General features: G+C 35.7%; 1 protein-coding gene across 8 annotated transcripts in view; it reads right to left on the bottom strand.

Moving 5' to 3' along the window:
* Nucleotides 1–21,979, bottom strand: part of DMD (dystrophin) — a 1,139,896-nt gene that overhangs the window by 276,315 nt on the left and 841,602 nt on the right. For all 8 annotated transcript variants that reach the window (XM_064473561.1, XM_064473589.1, XM_064473531.1 and 5 more), the window contains 2 exons: nt 14,189–14,400; nt 6,379–6,533 (listed from right to left, as the gene is read on the bottom strand). In XM_064473561.1, coding sequence (XP_064329631.1) covers nt 6,379–6,533; nt 14,189–14,400 — 367 coding nt within the window. The remainder of the gene's footprint in view (nt 1–6,378; nt 6,534–14,188; nt 14,401–21,979) is intronic.

Below are 21,979 nucleotides of genomic sequence, written 5' to 3'. Positions count from 1 at the left end.
GTTTCTTAAAAAAATCACAAGAATATGTTCACAAAGGTGGAAATGATGAGTCATACCATATTCTGGGTAACATTACTTCTTCAGCTCATCCTAGCAGCATTTTGAAAGCATTGAATATCCAAGACTATCCTCTCACAAATTAAACCACAAATATTGAATACCCTCAGTTGACTTCTCACGTTGGATCCACCTACTGGTATCAGTACTGCACAAAAAGTACGGTTGTGCTGAGTGGAGAACAAAAGTGAAAGCCAGAATATAAGCGGTTAAGATGACTTTTGAGATCTCCTGTTTATGGGAGATGCATCTGGCATTTTTACTTATGTCTTTTAATATTTTTTTCGCATACATGGCTGATATTTCACCATTTTTAGGGGCATTAGGATGGAAAAATAACAATGCAATGTTAACCGATGTCATTGCTGATAAGCTTAAGATTATATTCTATACATAAATATTTCTTTGAGAGTATAGGCAGTTAGTAGAATGTCTTTCAAATAGGTAACCTTTCCTTTATCTGTCACCACAAAACAATCCTTCTCCCCCAAATGGCTTTTTAGGTGTACTTTTTAGTATGAAAATGTTAAGGGATGATATTTAACCAAGTAAAACATGAAACAACAAATAAATTAAACTCAGAACATCTAAACCTTACCAGAGTAGTATTTGCATCCTTTTTATAGTCCTTTTTTGAGGGTGTGCTATTTTGTGTAAAATAATAGTAACAGAATAGAACAAAGAAAACAAAAAATACTTTAATCTGTTATCTGAAAACAACTCTTAGGAAACTTCACACTGTAAACACAAAAGCCTTAACATTCTTGCATCACAAACAGCTAATAAACAGTTTTTCTTCAGAGTTTGCCAGTGTTACTGACTCTGCTGGAGAGTAACTTCTCAGAAGCATGGAGTGCCATTCTGACGAAGTGAGACAAATTAGTTTCATGAAAATTAAAGGGTTCTTGTACTCTGTTGTCTAATGGGAAAGACATTAGGACCCTATATAAAATTCAGGCTTGCCAGAAGAGTTCTGGATTAAATGCTTTTTTGAAAACGTTGTTTCTCCTCCTATTCAAAAGAATAGTCAGAGCTACATTAGTTCTTCAAAAAACATGCTGGCATATAAAATTATTTGCTTCTTAACATAATCTTGGGTGTGATACATGACACTGTAGAGATTCACTTTCATTCAATGTGAATAATTCTAAATACTTATGTCCTTATAAAATTAAAACCAAGCAGACTTCTCAAAGACAACATGTGACAAACACCCAGACTGAAAATTTACTCTTTTAAGTAATAGATGCAATAAAGATAAAAATGTATTATCAACAACTCTCGCAAAATAAAATAATTGTCCTACAATTGTGATGTTCTCCAGCAGTCTTTGCAATTTTAGATTAGTATCTATTGTTACACTGGTGTAAATAACAAGCTTCAGCATGACATCTTGGTTGGAAAAAAGCCATCACTCTACTTATCTACTTTCTTAAGCCTGGCAAAATTATTTCAAAAAACAATCAATAAATAACCACAACATAACAATAAAAATAAAAATTATCATACCATGTTTTCATTGGGAAAAAAAGAAAAAACTTACATCATAAAAAGGCATTTTACCATTGTCATCTTCATCTGAACTTTTACATTTGCAGTAATTTCTTGCTCATGCCCACACAAATGCAGCTCTATAACCAGGACAACAGCAGGCAGAGATGTGCAAACAAACTTCCCATATAAAAAAGGTCCCCATGGCCACGTCTTACATTTTTAATTTAGTTGTTTCACTGTGCTCAAAGAAAGTGTGCCTGCACAAAGAACTATAATAGCAGTTCATACAAATGGAATTATACCTATTTTAGCAATGCGGACCAACCGTCAAAGCAATAGAAAACTGGAGAGGAAAAGACTGAGTTTGCTTGCAGTATCTAGAAGATGGGAATGTTCTTTAAAGTAAAACATATTGTGAATTCTTTCCTTCTTGACTTCAGCAGTCCAAGCCTAAATGAGCAAATAAGCTTTCCAGAGATGGTTCCTAGAAAGGTCTAGCTACTGAAACCAACTACGAATCTTCAGTATAACTTAACATACTTCATACTCCTGGCTGTTGCTGATGTGTAAATGTAGTTTTTCTCACCAAGAATGCAATTCAACTGTAACAGAAATGCTATTACTTCCACATGTGCCATAAAGCAAAGTAGTATTAGGGCAGGTACAGAAAACCTGTCTCCAGCAGAACAGTCAAGCTCCTTCTGTGCAGGTAATAAAATTATACTTACAAACGTTACGTCTTAATAAAGTTTACATTCTAACAACTGTATTTTTATAACAAGCAACCCCTGATAAGGAAAGGTTTGCCGCTATGAGACCAAAACCAGATTAAGATCTTTTTCACACTTACAATTACTGTTATCGTATGCATTTACATAGGAAAGAGATACGCATCATACTCTGTACTGCTTATGTCCTTAGTTTGTTTGGCCATTCGCATTTCATACTGTCCAGCTGATGTGCAAAACCAAGGTGTTTGTACAACTGGCTGCATTAGAGAATTAATACCATTCTTAGATAAATATGGGGGTTGGTATCTCAGACCTTTCAAATAGGTTGTGTAGAAACTCAACTTCTTGCCACTCCCTCTCTAATGCCCTACAACTTCAACTAATAACATAAATCTCATTATACAGTGATTCTTCTCTGCCCATACCCTGTAATGGGGAAAAAAGTTACTTTCTATGTTTTGACTGATGTGTGTGTCCTGTATGTTGTCCCAGGAGCCCCAAAAAAGGCCTCTTGAGCAGGGACAGTTCTTAACACCCACTGTCAGGCTGAATTCCATTGAACTTGAGCACAGGGACTGGTGGAAGACGCAAATATTTAAAGATGTCTGTTACACAGTGATGGGTTGGAGTCCTAACCAATTCTCAGAGTACGTTATGTAATATATGCTCCACTTAAGAAAAATATTAAGCTTAAAAGGGACTTAGCTCTAAGTCAGTGAAAATTAAACACATCTGGTGGATTCCCAAGAAAGGAACAAATTTAAGCAAGTGGTTATGTTTTATATGATAATTCACATAAAATGAGTGCCCACAAAAGGAGGGAGTAACATAATACTAGCAAAACGAACATTTTTATATACAGTAATTTTCTAATGGTTGTTCTCTTCATTGTATTTTTTTTTCTCTTGAGAACACTTTAGTTCATCTGTTAGGTTTATTTTTGTTAATACAAGCAATACAGATCGCTTTCTCCTTAATTGCCTCAGCTTAAATAACATAGTTATTTCTTGGAAACTCAATGCTTCTAAAGAGAAGTGACCTTTTTACAAGTTACTCTGGCTTTTGCCCAACTGATCAGTTCACATGCTTTTTAATGTATCTTTGCAATACCAACAACAAAAATAAAAATTAAAAAGTGGTGAGTGAAAAAAATGAAGCAACGATCAAGCAATCACCAACTTGGCTGTTAAAGGAGTTATAATGTTATTTGTTATAGTTCAATGTTATAAAACAGAACAGTAATAGCAATCAGCTGCAAATATACTTAAGCAAACCAAAACACAAGCTGGCAGATGTTGCCTTAATGACTAAAGAACTTGCTTTGGCTGAACTATTACCAACAGGCAAAGTGGAATTTTACGGCTGCTTGCCTGCCTGTTGTTTTACTCATCTGGTTCATGGAAAAGGAGGTTTCACACTTTTTACACTGACACACAATCCTGATATTAGCAGCAGGTTAGAGGAAAATCAGTTCAACACAATTTAAGCCACTCTCATTTTTTCTTTTTAGTGAAAATATCCACAAAATAGTTAGGCTATTTAAACTAAGAATAAAGGTGGAAGAAATCAAAACCTTTAGCAGAATATTTTCTCTTGGCGCTCAAGACGTGTATAAACAGCGATGAAACTATTTCTAAAATAATAGAGAAATGGTCAAGACCACTATTTGGAATATATTTCTACATCACTATGAGGTCACTGAGTCACCAGAGCACTACTTACTCATGATCTAGATGAAAATAACACTCATGGATATATCTGAAATCATGCATATGGACCTCAGTGGAGAACTAGCCTTTCTTGGAGCCTGTGACAACCAGTTCACGTGTCTCCTTTCTACTCAGCAAATAGTCTCTTACTGTTCAAAAGTTCCCCAAAATGATAAAGAAACAAATTGTTTTGCTCTGTGTAATAACCTGAAAGCTGAAGCATAGAGACAGGGAAAAACAAAACAAAACAAAAACCCAAAACAGAACAAATGGGCACTGAAGTTATCCAAAGGTCCATGACCTCCATCTTCTATTTCCACAGAGCTGCTTAAGAAAAGAAATCTGTTTCTTTCAAGACCTCACTCAGTAGCTGCTCGATGAGCAACAGGCCTGCCTACTGCTTCAAGCAAACCTGAAAAATCTACAGGTGCAGATGATCTTCCAATTACAAGCCTTTTGCTGACTTTATGTGCTTCCATATTTATCAATGTCTTACAAAAGACAGATAGAAATATGATACAGCCCTTAGAGAAGCTTATCAACTACCATTTGCAGCATGCTTCTTTTCAAGTTCCCAAATAATGAAAAGTCTTAAAAATATTATATACAAAACACTGAATTAAAAAAAAATATTAGAAAGGTGGTAAAGTAATACAATCAGTAACTAGGAAATTTTAGTTTTACAGTTACCTGTTCAAGTTTAATCCTATCCTTTTGTACTTCTTAACTGGAAATGTCAACTCAGACACCTAAGCAGCTCTCCTCTAAGACATAAAACATGTACGACAGTAATTTATCTAACACGTGAGCTGTGAACAAGTCTGTGGGCTTTGCAGAAACTTGTGAGAGCGTGTTCTGAGGAATTTGTACTCCCTGTTAGCCTAGTATTTGCTGAGTCCATGCAACAATGGCAATTCTCACATTTAGGCAACATTAGACACACCTGGGTTTGTGCTTGAAGCATTAACAGATTTAAAGATGCACTCTTAGCTACAGTTGCTACCTGAGCATCCACAGATCTATCCTGGACTTCAGGATTACAAAGCCATCTCACCAAACAGGGGTTATAGTTCTACATACAAACAAAAGCAGTTTCCTTTTGTTCTCCCATCTAACCTGCTCATGGAGAATGGTTTTGAACATTAGACACCCAGCCTTTCTCATCCAGAAAGAGATGTTCCCCACAACCTGTTTCTCAGGGCACGGAGAGCAGAACATTTTTTTCTTAAAAGTATGGCTGCTACTAATATGGCTACAATGGCTACTACTGTAACAGAAGAAATGCAATCAGATATTAACTGAATGTTTATACCAATTTCTCGGTTTTGTTATTGCTCTTGTGAAAAAAAAAATGCTTTCAAATTATTAATGTGGCTGTCTTCTAGTGGACACCAATAGCATTTCTTCTCTGATTTGAACAGGATCTCAAGTCAGTAGCAAGCCTGCTTCAGAAAAAATGCTGTTAAAGTGGCTCATTCATATGAATATTAACTTCATAAAAAACTTAAACAAAAAGTGGGAATAAATTTCTGAAGTCATTCGTGATTTAAGTAACTACCTTTATGCAAGAAGATCTGATTTATTGTTTATTTAACTACGCTGACTTTTCTGGCCTTGTTCATAGACTTTAATTAAAAACATGTTAAGATCTAATTCAGTTCTAGTTTCAGTTATAAGCTATAAAACTTAATCCAAGATACTGAATAAAACAACCTTGATTTATTTTTTATGTATCTCATCTAATGTGCAATGATTTAAAACTCTTTTACTACTATAAAGAAAGTAATTTTCTTCTGCAGTATGTTCTGATCTTATAGATTGCATATGGATGATTCACAGTTTGGTGGCAAGCTTCAAAAATTGCTTTTAGGAAGGAATTGGTATCTAAACCAAGGACTGCAAGACTGTGAAATGTAATCATGAATACGATAATGTGATCAAGGATTTAATAAAAACTTACTTGACTAGAGATTTGCTTCAAAGGTACAGGATAACATTTCTCCTTTGAACCTACTTCAATAGGATATGTCTGTCATTTTCAGATTCAGTTTCTGACTCAAAATCACTATAGAGATTGCAATGTGGAGATACAGAAACATGAAACTTGATTTTAAATATTTAAAAAACATAACCTATCAACTGAAGTTAGTTGGCAACTGGTTACAGCAGAGGAAAATTGGTGGGAGGTGAAATTTTATTTGAGAGAATTAAATGGCATTCTGAAGACGTATTTCCAAAAATATGACATGAGTTGTCATCATTCTTTCCTTTCTCACTATAATCATGTCACTTTCAAAAGTTACATCTTCTATAATCTACAACCAAAGCTGGACAATGAATGTTAACGAAGTTTAACAACAAATCTAATAGCAAAATTTATCTCCTACCTCTTATTGATGGCAGCCCATGTAGCATTAATGTTATCTGTCATCAGTTCTACTTTTCTGGTGTCATCTGCTGAATAATCGCGGAGCAGCTTAAGTGCCAGGTCATTTGCCACGTCTACATTTATTTGCCATTGCCGTATTTCTTTTGAAAATTGCTGAAGTAAAAAGAGAAAGAAAAAGAATAAACCTCAGATCACCATAAAATGATCACACACACTGTATGGTTATTAGAGAAGATGAACAACTTATACCATCAATATAAAAACAAAACAAAGCAAAACAAAAACAAAAAACAAAAAAAAAGAAAACAGGAAAATTACTCCCTCAGATTTACTGGTAACTGAGGTCAGAGTCTTTCTAAATGTTTAAATTCTTTTAGTCATAAAACCATAGGACTACTTCTAATCTCTGAGAGGACCAAGCAACAAAATCCTAAATGTTGGATAAAACATGACAGATCAAATTGATAAACACTGATTGGAATGTTGATTATTCTTTTCTGAGAGACAAATGGATGGATGTGTTATTATACATTATGCAACTGTCACTATTTGTGATACTGAATTATCTATAGATGGAAATTATAGTGAAATAAAATGTTCTAATTTTCTTTTTCATATTATGAAAGAATACTGAGATTTGGACAATTAATACCTGTGTTTTCACTTTTTTTTTAATTTACTTTATTTTAGTGAATTGTTTATGTAATTAGTGCCATCTACTGGAACAGCACTAAATCTGCAATATAGTAAGATACTACCGGTAAAGATATCAATATCTTTACAATGCTAATTTGTGCTCCTTAGTATTAAAAAAGCTTTTTACACCTTGGTCATTCTTTTTTTTTCTCCCTTTCATCTCCTCTTTCTCTTCTCCTCTTCCCTCTCCTCTCATCTTGGGTCAGCTGTCTCACTACAGAAGCAAGCCAGGAAATCTGGAACACTCATGCAGCCAACAAGCATCTCCCATGCATCTTCACTGTTAGTCTTTTTCTCAGAGCAAATTTCCATATAAATGCATTGCAGTTGCATATTTAATCCATAATGCGTAACAATAAATTGAAAGAGCCAAGGTAATCGATGGTCTGCTTGTACTTTTGTACTAGGCAAAGACTACAATTAGTTAATCAAAGGGAGAATGCAAGTAGAAAGAAAGTTTGTATTTGTAAATAGAAAGAGTAAGTTGCGTGTAAACATTAGAAGCTGTCAACAAAAAACAAACTGTCTTTATGACTGTCTTTATTCTTGTGCTTCAAAACACAAATCAGGAAACGTCTGTGAAGAAAAAATAGTTTTTCCCCTCTCATTCTTCCAAAGCAATACAGATAGATAAGGAATTCTCCACACAAAGCTGAACTTAAATATGTAATCCCTGATTAAAGAGTCTAAATACAAAGTCAAACTAAATACATTTTGAATATTTTGTGCACTTATATGTTCGTCTCAGAAGGTCTGTAACTTGATTTTGGTAAAGATTGGAACTGAAACATGCTTGATCTTTGAACAGAGTCCAGGTCGAGTTTTTGGAAGTTTTGATTTCTCCCCCAAACTCCTACCTGTTAAAAAGCTGCCTCAACATCTCTAGGTCCTCTCCTTGATGTAAAACTGAAAACATGTATTTCCTCTCTCTTCTCTGTTATTCCTTCATGAGAGGGAAGATCACCCAATTACTGTGCAGCAGGTGATAACTTCAGGTACTAAGGCAGCAACCTGATTATCTGTTTTGAACAAGGGATCCTATTTCTACCCATCAAACATTAGGAAGAGGCTACTAACCCCCTCCCCTGAAAACCACCTGAACATGTTATGGTTAAACTCACTTAAGCTGAAGCTGCCTAAACAATTTATTGAAGTCATTCCCCTGTGTATGCATGACTACATATGGAAATGTAGCCAGGAGCGGTGATAATTTTGTGGAAAACCCCTACCCTTCCTTTGGAGACAATATAGGCAGGTGGTTGTTTTGGAAATAGTCTGCCAGTTGAGCTCCTTTCCTGCCTGAATTACATACAATAAATACATAAGTGTTAATATTTACACAAATATAATAAAATATATAAACCGAAAAATAAATTCTACAGTAGTTATCATTTCAGTTTTGTAGATGTTTTATAGCAAGTATCTATTCTACATTTAGGTCTACCCATCTTTATTATACTCTACCTTTTCCTTTGTTTAAAATGATGCGTGCATACAGCTGCTTTTTTCCAGCCAAAGAATCCCAGCAGACTGACTATTCACTGCATTACATAGAAAAGTTACCATAATATTTTGTCTGTATTGTAAATTAATGGCCTGTAAACTTTACTTTGAAAATAAGTTTTTTGCCCAGTCCCATGTGAATATAAACGACCTTATAAAACCTTCCAAACCTGCTTTTATAATAAAAATACAGAAAGATCCATTACTAGGCTATTTCTAAAAGTGTTGTTCTCACCATTAACTTCAACATTAATCCATTAACTTCTTGACATTACAACACTAGATCATCACTCAGGAAATAAATGATGACTATAGAGAGCTCTGCAGACAGAAACTGTTTGTATTTTCTACTTTATTGGAAATTGGTATGTAATTTTTCAACAACTCTGAGGAGTGCATGCCTTGCTTCAACTTTGCTCTGTGCACAGACATTGAGAACAAAGTGTTGTGGTAAATGTTTTAACTGCCTGTCCTCACAGAGGCCCATTAACTCCCACCTCACATGACTATAATGAATCTTTCAGAATTAAATTCTTGGCATAAACTTTTTTTATCTTTTCCCTTTTGATTTTTAGGTCTCATCTTTTAGCTACTTAAGAACATATTCAACTTTTTTTAAACGGAAAATGCTTCATTACTTTAATTTCATTTTGACATTTTTAAAGCATTCTCTTTGTTTTGTCTGTGTCATCACTGGAATTTGCTAAGTTTATTAAAAGGCTTAAAGAATTAAGGTTCTGCACTTATCATGTTACTTAGGTATACATTTATTTTAATTTTTAATTAGAAGGTACTAGTTGATGTTATTAAGAAGAAAGTCTGTGTAATTAAAGATCCTTGATTAAAAACAAGTAAGGAAATTGAAGCTGGGCTTTTTTCTACCCCAGGATTGCCCAGTGGAAGAAAATAAATAACATATAGAAGTTCAAATATAGTGTCATCTAATTCTGAGCATGTAAATTCCCCCACTGAGCAGGTGTATATATCACAAATCTGGAAAATCAGGCTATCTTTCGGTGCTTTTTTCTGTATGTCTATAGCATGTTTTATTTATATACTTAAAGAGGTTTGTATTTTTTTATCAAGGATTTCTATTTCAGTGTCTGCATCATAGTCAATAACAATTTAATTTTTTATTTTTTTACTAAAATCAAAGCTATATGCTGTCAGCCCTGGAATAATGAAAATGCTGAGACTGTACTTCATCCTACAGTGGTAGACAGGGATTGGCAGAAGAGTACCTAGTAAGCTCCCCCCTGCAAGAAGACGACAAAGCCGAGGAAGATAGCCTCGGTTTTATCCATGCCACAAGGCATAAAGTTCACCCCCCACGCTATGCCAATGGAAGGTTCCTAGCCTCTTGAGTCCCAAAGAGCAGGTGATGTATTCAGGTTGCTATTAAACTTCCTATTTAGATCAACAAGAAATAGGTGGTCAGTGAAGGAAATGAAGGAAACCTAGTTTCCATCCTTACTCCTCCTCACTCTGGCCATCCCAGCTAAACTGGTACAGGGGGAGAAGAGATGTCTCACTAGCTCTTACCAAAACAAGGAGCCAAGAAGTCAACTGGCAATCCTACAGGTTTGGGTTTGTTTTTTTTAAATAAGCTCAGTGCCATATTAAGAAGACACTAATTATACACTAGCCTATGGTCAGATGACTTGGGGGTGGAAAGGAGCTGAAGTGTGACTGTGTATGATTTATGCACCTATAACCTTCAGCCTGTTGATTTAACCATCTGCAGTCATCATTTAATAAACCATAACAAACAGGGCTTTAATGGGTAAAGACTCTCATTGGCCAGAATGCCATATTCTGATTCTCTATACCTAACCCCAGTACTTAGAGTTTAGTTCTCAAATATCAAGCTAAAAAAATGGAATGAAAAAATGCTTTAATCTTCAGCAAGTTAGCTCTGAATTAACTTCTGATTCAAAGGAATAGTATTTTTAATTATCAGCTATATCGTACTTGGTCACTTTTCTTTTAAATGCCAGAAACAAATGTGTCAAATTCCATCAAAAACATCATTGACCAAATACAAGCCAGTTACATATTTTTGGATTATGCTGGCATTGTAAAAGGTGAATAACAAAAGACTGGACTTGTTGTGCTTAACATTTACTCGTGTGCAAGGATGCACTTACAGAAAAGCAGCGCAAGGGCTGATTAAATGTTCACTTAGAGCAAAGGGGAACGTTTACACTGACTCAGCTGTCTTTAGGCAGACCTATTATGCACAGTTCTGGGCAAAATCAAAACAAATTAGAACACTTGGTGACTACTTTCTCACACTAAGCTGTGTTGAGATACAAAGCTGACAAAATGAATATGTCTGAAGAACTGATTTAAGACTCACACTGACCTCTCTTTTCCTCAACACAAGTGGATAGAAATGACAGTTTTATTTTCATCAGTGTAACAGCAAGCCAAAAGGCAGTGTACTTACTCTACATATTCAAAGGACAACATCAAAATATATGAGTTTGGCACAGAAGCCTGGAAAGCATTTATTTTGGGGACTTGATGTATTTCTAGGTCTTTGTGCTGGTTTTGGCTGGGATAGTTATTTTTCTTCACTGTAGCTAGTATAGTGTTGTGTTTTGGATTTAGAATGAGAAGAGTGTTGATGGCACATTGATGTTTTAGTTGTTGTTAAGTAGTGGCTAAGTGTCCCTAAGTAGTGCCTGTACTAGTCAAGGACTCTTTCAGCTCCCCGTGCTCTGCCAGGGCACAAGAAGGTGGGAGGGGAGGGGGCACAGCCGGGACAGCTGACCCCAACTGACCAAAGGGATATCCCACACCATATGATGTCATGCTCAGTGTATAAAGCTGGGGGAAGAAGAAGGAAAGGGGGGACATTTGGAGTGATGGCATTTGTCTTCCCAAGTAACCGTTACACATGATGGAGCCCTGCTTTCCTCGAGATGGCTGAACATCTGCCTGCCCATGGGAAGCAGTGAATTAATTCCTTGTTTTGCTTTGCTTGTGTGCACGGCTTGTGCTTTGCCTTTTCATTATATTATTATTGTTATTATTATTATTACTATTACTGTTTTGCTTTACCTATTAAAATGGCTTTACCTCAACCCATGAGCTTTCTCACTTTTACCCTTCCAATTCTCTCCCCCATCCCGCTGGGGCAGAGTGAGTGAGTGGCTGTGTGGGGCTTAGTTTCTGGCTGGGGCTAAACCACGACAGTCCTTCAGTTTAGATAATACTATGCAGAAGAAATATAAAGCTGCTAAACTCAAAAAAAGACTTCCATTTTACTTAGCATTCATGACCCCTTATCTCAAGCATGAAAACAACAGCTGATGCTGTCACATTTGAGAAGCTTTCATGAGGGATTTGACACAATAGGAATTACTGGCAGACAAAGATAATTCCTCTAGGAAGGCTGGCACAAATGAAAGAGAGGAAAAAAAAACAGAAGGAAAAAAGAAAAGAACACCCCCCCATCCCATTTTCTAAGACAGAGGTGAATTTCTTCCAGACTTGTGGGAGAAAGGCTAGGCAAAACAAAACAAATGCAAGTAAACAGCCCTGGAACAGTAGAGCTTATTGATGTTCATATCATCAGGACCGCACAGCAAATTAAGATGGACTAGCTGTGACATTGAAACTATAATTATAGACTAATGTCTGCAACTTGACACAACACATCACATCAAATCCAGACTGGGATGGGAATGGTTGAAGATACTGATAGCCCAAGTGTTTCATCTCTTTTAAAGAAGTGAAAAGAATCTGCAAGTATCCTTTCAAAAACTCTGTTTCTACATAGACATTCATTCTATGAATAAGTATGATAGTCTACTTCCTCTATAACTTGGGGGTGGAGGAGAAGAATGACAAATTCTTATTTCTCTCCTTGGAGAATGTTGATCCAAAACCCCCATAATTTCTTCAAAAAGCATACACTGTTTGATGAATGTCATTTAAAGCTCATATATTCTTGTAAAAAGTGCACATAAAATCCATTTATTAAACTATATTTTCAATTATTTTCCTAGTTAAGTAATTTATGTTCAAGACATAAGACACTCCAACACAATGACGTAAGACTGTGTACGCACAGAACTGTATTTTTGTTAATTGAGTCTTTGCAGAGCTGGGACATTGACTTTGTTGAAGCCTTTATTTTTCTTTTAACCCTAACACTGGGCGGAAGCCAGAACTCTATCTCTGCAGAAAGACAGTGACAAATGAGAATCCTCTATGCTGAATGACAGTAGTATACATAATTTATAACTCTTTCCAATACATTAGTGAGCAATTTCCCTTGTTTACCGTAATCCACCCTTCCCAAGCAATGTCCCTTGTGGTATAATCCTAAATGAGAAGCCTTAACCACTTCTCAGTCCTAAAACAATGGGATGATGAATGTTATTATGCTTCTTACAGGCATAAGTAAAAAAAAAAAACACCACCAAAAAAACACCAAAACAAAACACTCAAGCAAAAACCCCAACAGATTTTGTATCTACTTCTAAATATTGACAAAGCAGAGACTAGCTGATGAGGGAGATAGCTGAAGACCAATCATGCAGTTCTACACATACTTTCCCTGGTTGCAAAAACCAGTTGATGAGGACTTCATCCCACTATTCTTCACAGCAGTTCATTAACATTCAGCTGTGCAAATAAGATTGTTCTAAGTTTGCAAACTTTAACAAAGCAGCTGAGTGGTAGGAGTTAATAAAAAAAATATCTGGTGGGCAGGAGAGGAGAACAGAAATATCAGAAAATATTTGTGTAACTACTCTCCCAAATAACTAAAATGTAACGTTCCATTAACATGGAGGCAGGACTCACTTTAAGAGGCTGATCAACTGGTTCATTTCAATCTTGTTTTTCCCCAACCAGAAAATGAGTTATTATTAATCTGAAACAGCTGTTCTCAAAATTTATTCATGAAGAATGTCACCAAAGTATGACTATTTCCATAACAAGAAACTTAAAAACTGATGCAACTGATGTAGGGCATATTTGCATTGCTACTTGAGGTATAGCTCAGCTACTTAAGTTAGCTGAGGTGTAAATTTTAGCACCTAGAATATGACAACATGCATGCTAAAATCACAAGAACAGCCATCTCAGGATTTCTGCAGTTAATAACCCTGCCAAGGTTGAAGCCAGTGAGATTATCTTGTGGCAAATCTAAAATGCTTGATTTTCAATATATCTCAATATAGCTTGTTATGTTGGGGGCCTTTCCCTGTTTTCTTTAACTAATTCCAGACAACCTATACAGCCTCATTATCAGTACAGACAGACACACCAATACTACAGGATTTTCCATTCTGCAGTACCATTGCCTCAGCTGATGGTGTTGTACAGAAAAGATGAGAAATACTTGTGCTGAAAAGGTAGGTATTCTTTCTGCAAGGTCAGCCAGCTATTTGTTATGACTGATAAATTAAGACCAATTTCATTCAAGGATTGTGATGCACATTTTAGACTTTGAAAGTTAATTTCTTTCTTATTTTTATGGAAAACAAGGGATAAAGAGGTTGTTCTTAATGTTGACTGTCCAATAGTTAGAGGACATTTTCTTTAATAATCTAATTAACTCAAGTGGAAATATTTTAATTCTCAGTAGTGACCTTAAGCTCATTGTTCTGCTTTTTCAGAGCTTCCACGGTGTAGCAAATTTCTTTCCACGACTCAAGCTTAGCTTTTGCTTGTTCAAGAACCTGCTCAGCTTCTTGTTTAGCTTCTAGCCACTGTGTTGAATCCTTTAACATCTCATGAAGCTGCTGTCTCCGGCTTTGGAGGTGTCCATGCACTTCATCCCACTGGCTCTGTATCTTTTCAACTGGTGAAACACAAAGGAAAAACAAAAGCTGAGTCACTTAAAAGCTTTTTCTTTTTTTTTTTTTTTTTGAGGGAGTCAACAATAATATTTAAATCTTTCTAGAACTGACCATATTGGAGAGCCTTTGTACTTTTAAGCCACAACTGCAACTAAGTTTAGTTTAACACAGAGGAACAGATAAACTGTTCTGGGTCAGACAGTATGACATTATCGTACACAGCATGTGTTTTGATGCATACGCAGCCAGAAATGCCAGGTTCATGCCTCAAAAAGCATTATGAAACATGATCAGATTTGAGAAAAATCATCAGTGATAATCTGTCATTCTTACCAAACCATCACAAGGTTTAATATTTTCTGAAGAACGAGTCCTTTAGGGACTTCAGTAATATTCGTTAAAGATTTATTGCAAGATATAATTAATGGCTATACTTTCTTATTTTATTAAGGCAAATGTTATCAGACTGCAAAGGCTGTCTAAAAAACTTTCTTGTATGTTCATGTTAATGATAAACTAAAGATTAGCTTTATCCATTATTTGAAAGAAATATGATTTGTGGGAATATAATAATCACTAAAATCACTGATAATAAGTGTAGGCTAACATCCAGCATCAGACCCGTCCTTAGTAGCATAAAAACATCAGGAGACCTAGTCATCCAAGCTGTTGAAGTTTGACAAAAACCCCTGAAACCAAACAAAAACCCCCAAAATTCCACAAACAACAAAATTTGTGCACTACATGAAGAAATAGGCATTTTTAAATACTTTTTCTTAATTCCTTGGTGTTAGTCAGCACAAGCTACATTCTCAATATTTTTTTGAAGACTGCCTGACTACACTGAAAATTCACAGGCCCTCTAGGTACTCAGAAAGCAACTGAAATTATCATTGAGTGGTAGTTCCAACATGGCATCTCTCACTGCAGGGTTGATTCCAGAATGGTGCAGACTAAAGAATAAAGGGATGAGAAATGCTTCAGCAGGGAAAGGAGATGTCTGCCTAGCAGTGTTCTTCCTTCTTCCAGAAGAAGGGATAAAGATCTTTCCAAGGACTCAGCTGAGGTTTAAAAAAAGAGGATAAAAGCTTTCAGCATCCCCTGCTCAAGCCTAGGGAGAAAAACTGTGAGTAAACACACATAGCAGCATGTTCAAGTCAAAGAAAATGCAAAAGGAACTGAAGAAACAGAACTAGAAAACACAAAGTACAATCAGAGCAAAGCAAGGATAGCCTAAGGCCCAAATACTTAAATTTAATCTGAAGCACATCTAACCCTTCATTTTAGAAAGCTGTATACAAAGGTCACAAAACAACAACTCATTTCTGTGCCCTCTCTGGATGAGGATTTCTGATATAAGCTTTAGGGTATACTTGAAACAACAAAGAGACCGTGGTCTACAGGAAGGGTGAATAACAAATGTTCTTGAACTGCTCAAGTAAAATCTCTGTGCTATGGCTTCAGCATGTGGCTCAGGGGTTGTGCTGGAGGTCTAAGGGACAAAGACTGCCCAAACACTTTCCACAATGCTGCTGGCCTATGGGCAATTGCTGCCACCTATTTCTTGCAAATAACTATTTGAGCTCATTCCTCCTTAACTATGAGAAGTTCAGTGTGTTATCTTTTGATTCCTGGCAACCTGGATATTTTGGTACATAGCTGACACAAGTATGAAAGCTTGTTTATGTCAGCTGCCCATGAAAAAACCTACAAAAATCCCACCTATTTTTGTTTTATTATAAGTTTTTTTGTTTGTTGGTGTGGGAATTTTTTTGGGGGGAGGGATTAAGAGTTAATGAAAACTGTTGGAGAACTGCTTCGAAAGAAAACTGGGCCTACAGCTATATTAATTCTTCATAGTAGCTGCTTTTAATAACAAATGCTGATATTTCTTATCAACAAAAATCAAAATATTTCTAGATGGATCTGTTCTATAATGTCTCATGAGGTTTGTATCTAAGTAAGACATATTAGCAGTCCTTCTCTAGGGACTGTGCTTTTCTCAGCAAGAATTTTTTCATCACATACCACAGTCCTGGGATTCGTGATGACCTATCCTCCCACCCAAGAGGGGAATGAGGCTGCACAGTGAAAGCTGTATTCAGTACATCTCAGGAGCCCATTTACACAAGTGACTATGAATACACAAGCTCCAGATCTGAGATACACATTTCCTCATGAAAACACTTGGGTTATCTCCCTCAAATAGGGATAAGAAATGTAATATGTAATAATTTTGCTTTATTACAGGTTGGAGTTGAAGAGTTCAAGAAGTTACTAGGTAATCTGAACTTAAAAAAAAAACAAAACCAAAAACCCACGTTGTTTTCTTGAACCAGTGAGTGACAAGACCCACTTAATAAAGTACTTTAGCTGAGTATAAACACACCATGACATGTACATAATTAATCTGGCCTCTCTGAGCTGGAATACACCGAACAGTGCAGTACTATATAAGACAAAATAGGTAGAGGTAATTTATGAAGAGGCCTTTATGTTTATGACAACAGTATTTAGTTTAAGGTAACGTAAAAATCATTACTTTAAGTTTACGTCTTCTAAATGATGATCCCATTTGAATGCAGACTATTGATTAGTTTTTGAATAACAAAAAAACCCAAGCCTCTAAAGCTTAAATTCACTTCCAAAATATACTGAAAATCACCATGTAAATCAGTGTCTTGTCAGGACATATTTTGCTCCTGTGAATACTCTTTAGTGGGATGTTTCCCACAGAAGGAAAGGTGAATACCACCTATAGATTTATGCCAAACAAAAAAATTCAGAAAATCCAATTTGAATGTATATTACGTTAGAACTGGTCCCAGCAACTCACGAACCTCTCACCTGCAGCTGATGAGTCACTGACTGCAGATGAGAAGGGTCAGAGAATTGTTATTAGATAATGTTGTTCGACAGTAGAAAACAATTTTTAAAGTATTCTGACCATCATGGGAGTTTTTGTGCAAGGGCGCTGGAACATATAAAAGGCTTTCTCTGACGGGGCACTGACAGGAAGAGGTTTATGAAAATATTTAAGAGTGTTTTATAAGACAGCAATGAGGAATCTCAGTACTAAGCTTTTTCAGGCTAACACTCTGCCTATACCCTTGGAAGGGTTATTTCTGCTGTCAGGAGTTTATAAAATCCTTAAGGCTACAATGAACGTATGGGATTCAGCAGAGGGAAAGAGAATTTCTTCCAATAACCCTTACCTGGAACCAGGAAGACAACCCGAGAAATAAGAAGTAAGAGTTCCAAAACCAGAAAAATAGAAGAATCAATGGCGTGTGAAGCAATTGTTCCAGAAACGGTTTTGCTCAAGTTTTGGAGAACTAAAAAAAAAATTTTCACTGCTTCCTACCTTGAATTGAAGGCCTTCAATATTCAATAAATTAAAAAAAAAGTTATAAGCCAAAACCAGACAAAAGATTTTGCAAAGATTATAAAATATCCTGAAACCTAAGAAAGAACATCTAATATGGCTAAAAAGGTAAGCTTTTCCAGGAAAAAGTAATATAATTGTCCTTACTGCACTCTGGATTATAATAGCATATTACTGAGATCAGACTCCGATCTTTATCTTCTATATATCATTGCACCTACATACTGTGACGACTACACATTGAAAATGCCTAGGTTGACAGAACAAATGTGGCTCCATGTGCACTATTAATATCATTGAAGCACAGGAATTTTAAATAATTATTAATGATGACAAAAGCCTTTCCCCCCCAGAGTTCAACAGTTTCTGAAGCACTGCAGCTTACATCGGTCATTACAGCTAAATTCTGTGCCTTCTCCATTTTCAAGCCTAATGTCTTTTTTAGTGTGGCACTCCCCCTTTGTATCTAATTTTCTTCCTTTCCCATCCCCCCGCCCCAAATTTGGCAACAGCGCAATATCTTTATTGTAAGAATCAGTATTTGAAATTATCTCAAAAGGATTCTTAATTATTCAGTATAGAATTTATTTACCAACCAATCTGCAAAGGGGCAATCTGGAAATAAAGAACATTTTCTTTGTAGACTTAAGGAAAAGAAATAATTTAAAATAATTTTATCAATCCATTTTGCCAATAACTAACTATGTTTGAAGGTAATACTAAAAATATTTGACAATTAACAAATCTAAACCAAGTGTCAGAAAGAAAAAATACATACAACAGGTTATTTCCTGAAGTGAAACCCAGACCCCATCCATTTCCTAATCACAGTGCTCCAGGCAGAAGTCCTCACAGTGCTTCACTTACACAAATTTTGCACTTGCTTACTGGAAAATGTCCCAGCATGGCTCCAACTGCTCCCAGTTCAACACTAAACTCTCTCAAATGAATAATTTTGGAGCATGGTGAAATTCCACCAGTATGTAATTTCAAGGTTGCTATTCATTTTCTCTTTTCATCATTACTATTCATTAGTTGTTCAACAGTGATTATAGCACTAAGATGAACAAAAGAAATTCTGCTGAACTGACCAAAGATTTAGTATCTTTAGAAGCAATAACAAAGCAGAAATCTGCATTTAAAGCAATCAAACACAATATAACTATTTTTCAATCTGGTTAACATTGATTTAGTACATTGAGGAAAGAACAATCTCAGTGAAGAAGGCTGCTGGCTTAAGATTCTGTTTTGTTTATTAACAAGAATTATTAAATTGGTTTTTTCATACCCTAGGTATAATAGAGAAACAACAAATAAAAATAAATCTCTCCGTCTCCATTAGGAATTCATACCATTGATAAGACAAATATAACTCTCTTCAATGAGAGAGTGTACTCTCTGCTGTTTATAACATAACAGCAGTGGAAACAACAGAAAAGGAGTCGTAGAAGAACCTGTCTGTAACAGGAACAATAATGTTCATTACTATAAGTTAGGTTTAGTTTATGCAAAGATGAAAAAAGCAATCATTCCATGCCAGTTTGATAAGTCCATTGAATCCAGTACACACTCCAAAAAAAAAGTGGACAAGTAAATGAATAACAACAAAATTTGCAAGGTAGAAAACCTCCACTTTCCTTGTCCAACAAATTACCTAAACTGCACTCATTTTGCTCTGTAAGAGAGTGCTTTTCAAAAGCGTTACTGTCAATAAATTGACATTTTCCTATAAAAGTAATTTTTTCACTGCAGGTTCATAGATGTGAAGACTAGAGGGACTAATGCAATCTGACCTGCTGCAGAATATAACTGGAGAACAGCAGAACTATGGACAGTTATAATTCATGTTACCAAAAGAAGCTACTGATGCACTGATATTCCTTAACTGAAAACTGAAAATTGTTTTATATGCATCTTTGAGTGTTTCAATTTACTTATACCTTGCAACAATGATCATGATGAAAAGACACACTAAGCTTGAAATCTAGCCAATTCTGGAAAGTGACTTATGAATAGTTTTGTATTTTTATCATAATCTCTCAAATCATAAGGGTTTCCCCACCCCACCCCCCCACCATCCTTTGTAGCAATATGAAACACCCAATGCATTGAAAGAAAAAAGAGTAACCGAGATCTTCATTCTTAGGGTAATGAGTAGCCTTTGAACACTACAGCTGTACAGAATGACTGTCACTGGTAAATAGAATGAAAGCATAAAGAAGAAAACATTTTACATCCTCTGCCAATTGTAACAACTTTGGTTGTCAATGTCAAGTATAACAGGTTAAGAAATTGTTGGGTTGGTTGAAAATCTTGCTACAGAACTGGACGCAGCCCTGATCTGAATATGGTTTGCAGAGTCATAGAACCGCAAGCACACCATTTTATATGACAGTGCATGCCCCAGCCAGCATGACAAGTAGAAAACAGCAAGACACGGTTGTATACAGAGCTCAACTGAGTACCTAGACATTGTAATATTTGAAAACGCTGAAAACATAAAACTGTAGTTTTTTGGGAGGGACAGGTTAAAAACAGCCCAAGACCAGCATTGCCATGGGTTGCCCTGGAAGCATACTATCACAGCTTCTAAGTCGTCAATACAAGATTTTTTTCAATCACATACAATCCTGAAAATTAGTCCTACGTCTCCCTAGAGATTACCCCTACATCTCCCTATAGAGTTTAAGTCCTTTACAAAGTTGTTTACAAAGACAAGCACGCATTTTAAGCTTCATCTTTGAATCATCTGTCAGGTTGGATTAATTCTGTTGGAGTTGCAGCCCTGTAATATACTTTTCTTTGAATGTTCTGCATAGCTAACTGTTCTGTATTTGATCTTACTTCATATGCTTTTAAATAATCTATACATTTATCCATACAAAATTTAGTTTAGTTAAACTTTAGAACTGTAAAACTGTAGAACACTAGTTTTTCCAATCCTAAAAATTTTAAATGTGTCTTACTAAACAGTGAGCAGGTTTTCTGAGAGGCATGATGGAGAAACAAGAAAATATGGATTTAAACAGAAACATACCAGGCTACTGCACCTTTTTTATACTTTTCCTTTTCTTCCGCTAAACAGTATAATTTCCCACATAATACAGATAACCAAATTAGGAGGAAAAAGAGATGTTTTTCATAGGGCTACAAGACCATTCTGAAGGGACAATAACCATGCACTACATGTAAGGCTTCCTGATGCTTTCCAATGTTGTATTGTTCTAAGGAAAAACTAATATATTTTTTTTTTCCCTAGGAAAAGGATTCAGTTAAAGTACTCCATTTGTCAATTATTTCTTGCTGAAGGTGCTTTACCTTCTCTTCTGTTGCCTTCCAGAACAGGAGGTGTCTGACCTGAGTCTTATTCTTCAAGGAAGAATCACGTTAATTAAGTCTATCATACAACATCCCTTGACAAAAGGATGTAGGCTCTGTTCTTAAGAACAATCATGAGTCTGTGAGAGACCAGTCTAGGGAGACCACTTGGATAATAGAAACAGAGTCAAATGAGGATAAGTTTAAAACATTTCTTTTTTAAATGCTGAAGTACTGAAGGAATTATGGGAACAGTTATAACATCTACTAAGTTTCTGCCTGTAGGCTATCATTATGGAGCGGAGCTGGATAGGACAGAGCACACAGTAGAGAACAGTTGGATGCAGCCCGCTCAGTCAGTAGTTTATGCTTCATCTGTCCTTCTTTATCTTTTCTTGTAAAGCAGTATTTCTCTTAACCTTTTTCAGAGGCTTATAAAAGTCATACTTCTTAAACAATGACCTTATGGGCAATACTTTAACTAAACATGGAAAAACACTAATACTGTGTCATCTAAGAAATTTTATGCATCCCTTAGATGGTCAGTACTGTGATGAGAAGATTTAACCGACAACCCAAAATTAATGGTGGGGTGGCAACTAGCTTAATGTGAAGTCTGTCATTTATGACAGGAAAGTGTCAGATGTGGATTTCATGCACCATTAATCTATTGAAGTATTTATAGAAAGATTATTCCTTATCATATAAGTATCATAACGTGTATATGACAGATTTAAAAAAAAAACAAACCTATGGCTTACAAAAAATCAGGTAAAACAGAAAGTATGTATTCAAATTAAGCTGCAAATAAAAAAGGTGAATGAATAATATCTGGGAAGAAGGAAGAAACTGTAATTCTTTATACTATTGTGCAAATT

Source organism: Phalacrocorax carbo, chromosome 1 (assembly GCF_963921805.1).
Source record: "Phalacrocorax carbo chromosome 1, bPhaCar2.1, whole genome shotgun sequence".
Taxonomy (NCBI): domain Eukaryota; kingdom Metazoa; phylum Chordata; class Aves; order Suliformes; family Phalacrocoracidae; genus Phalacrocorax; species Phalacrocorax carbo.
The sequence above is the reverse complement of the archived record's forward strand: the minus strand, read 5'-3'. Positions and strand labels throughout refer to the sequence as shown.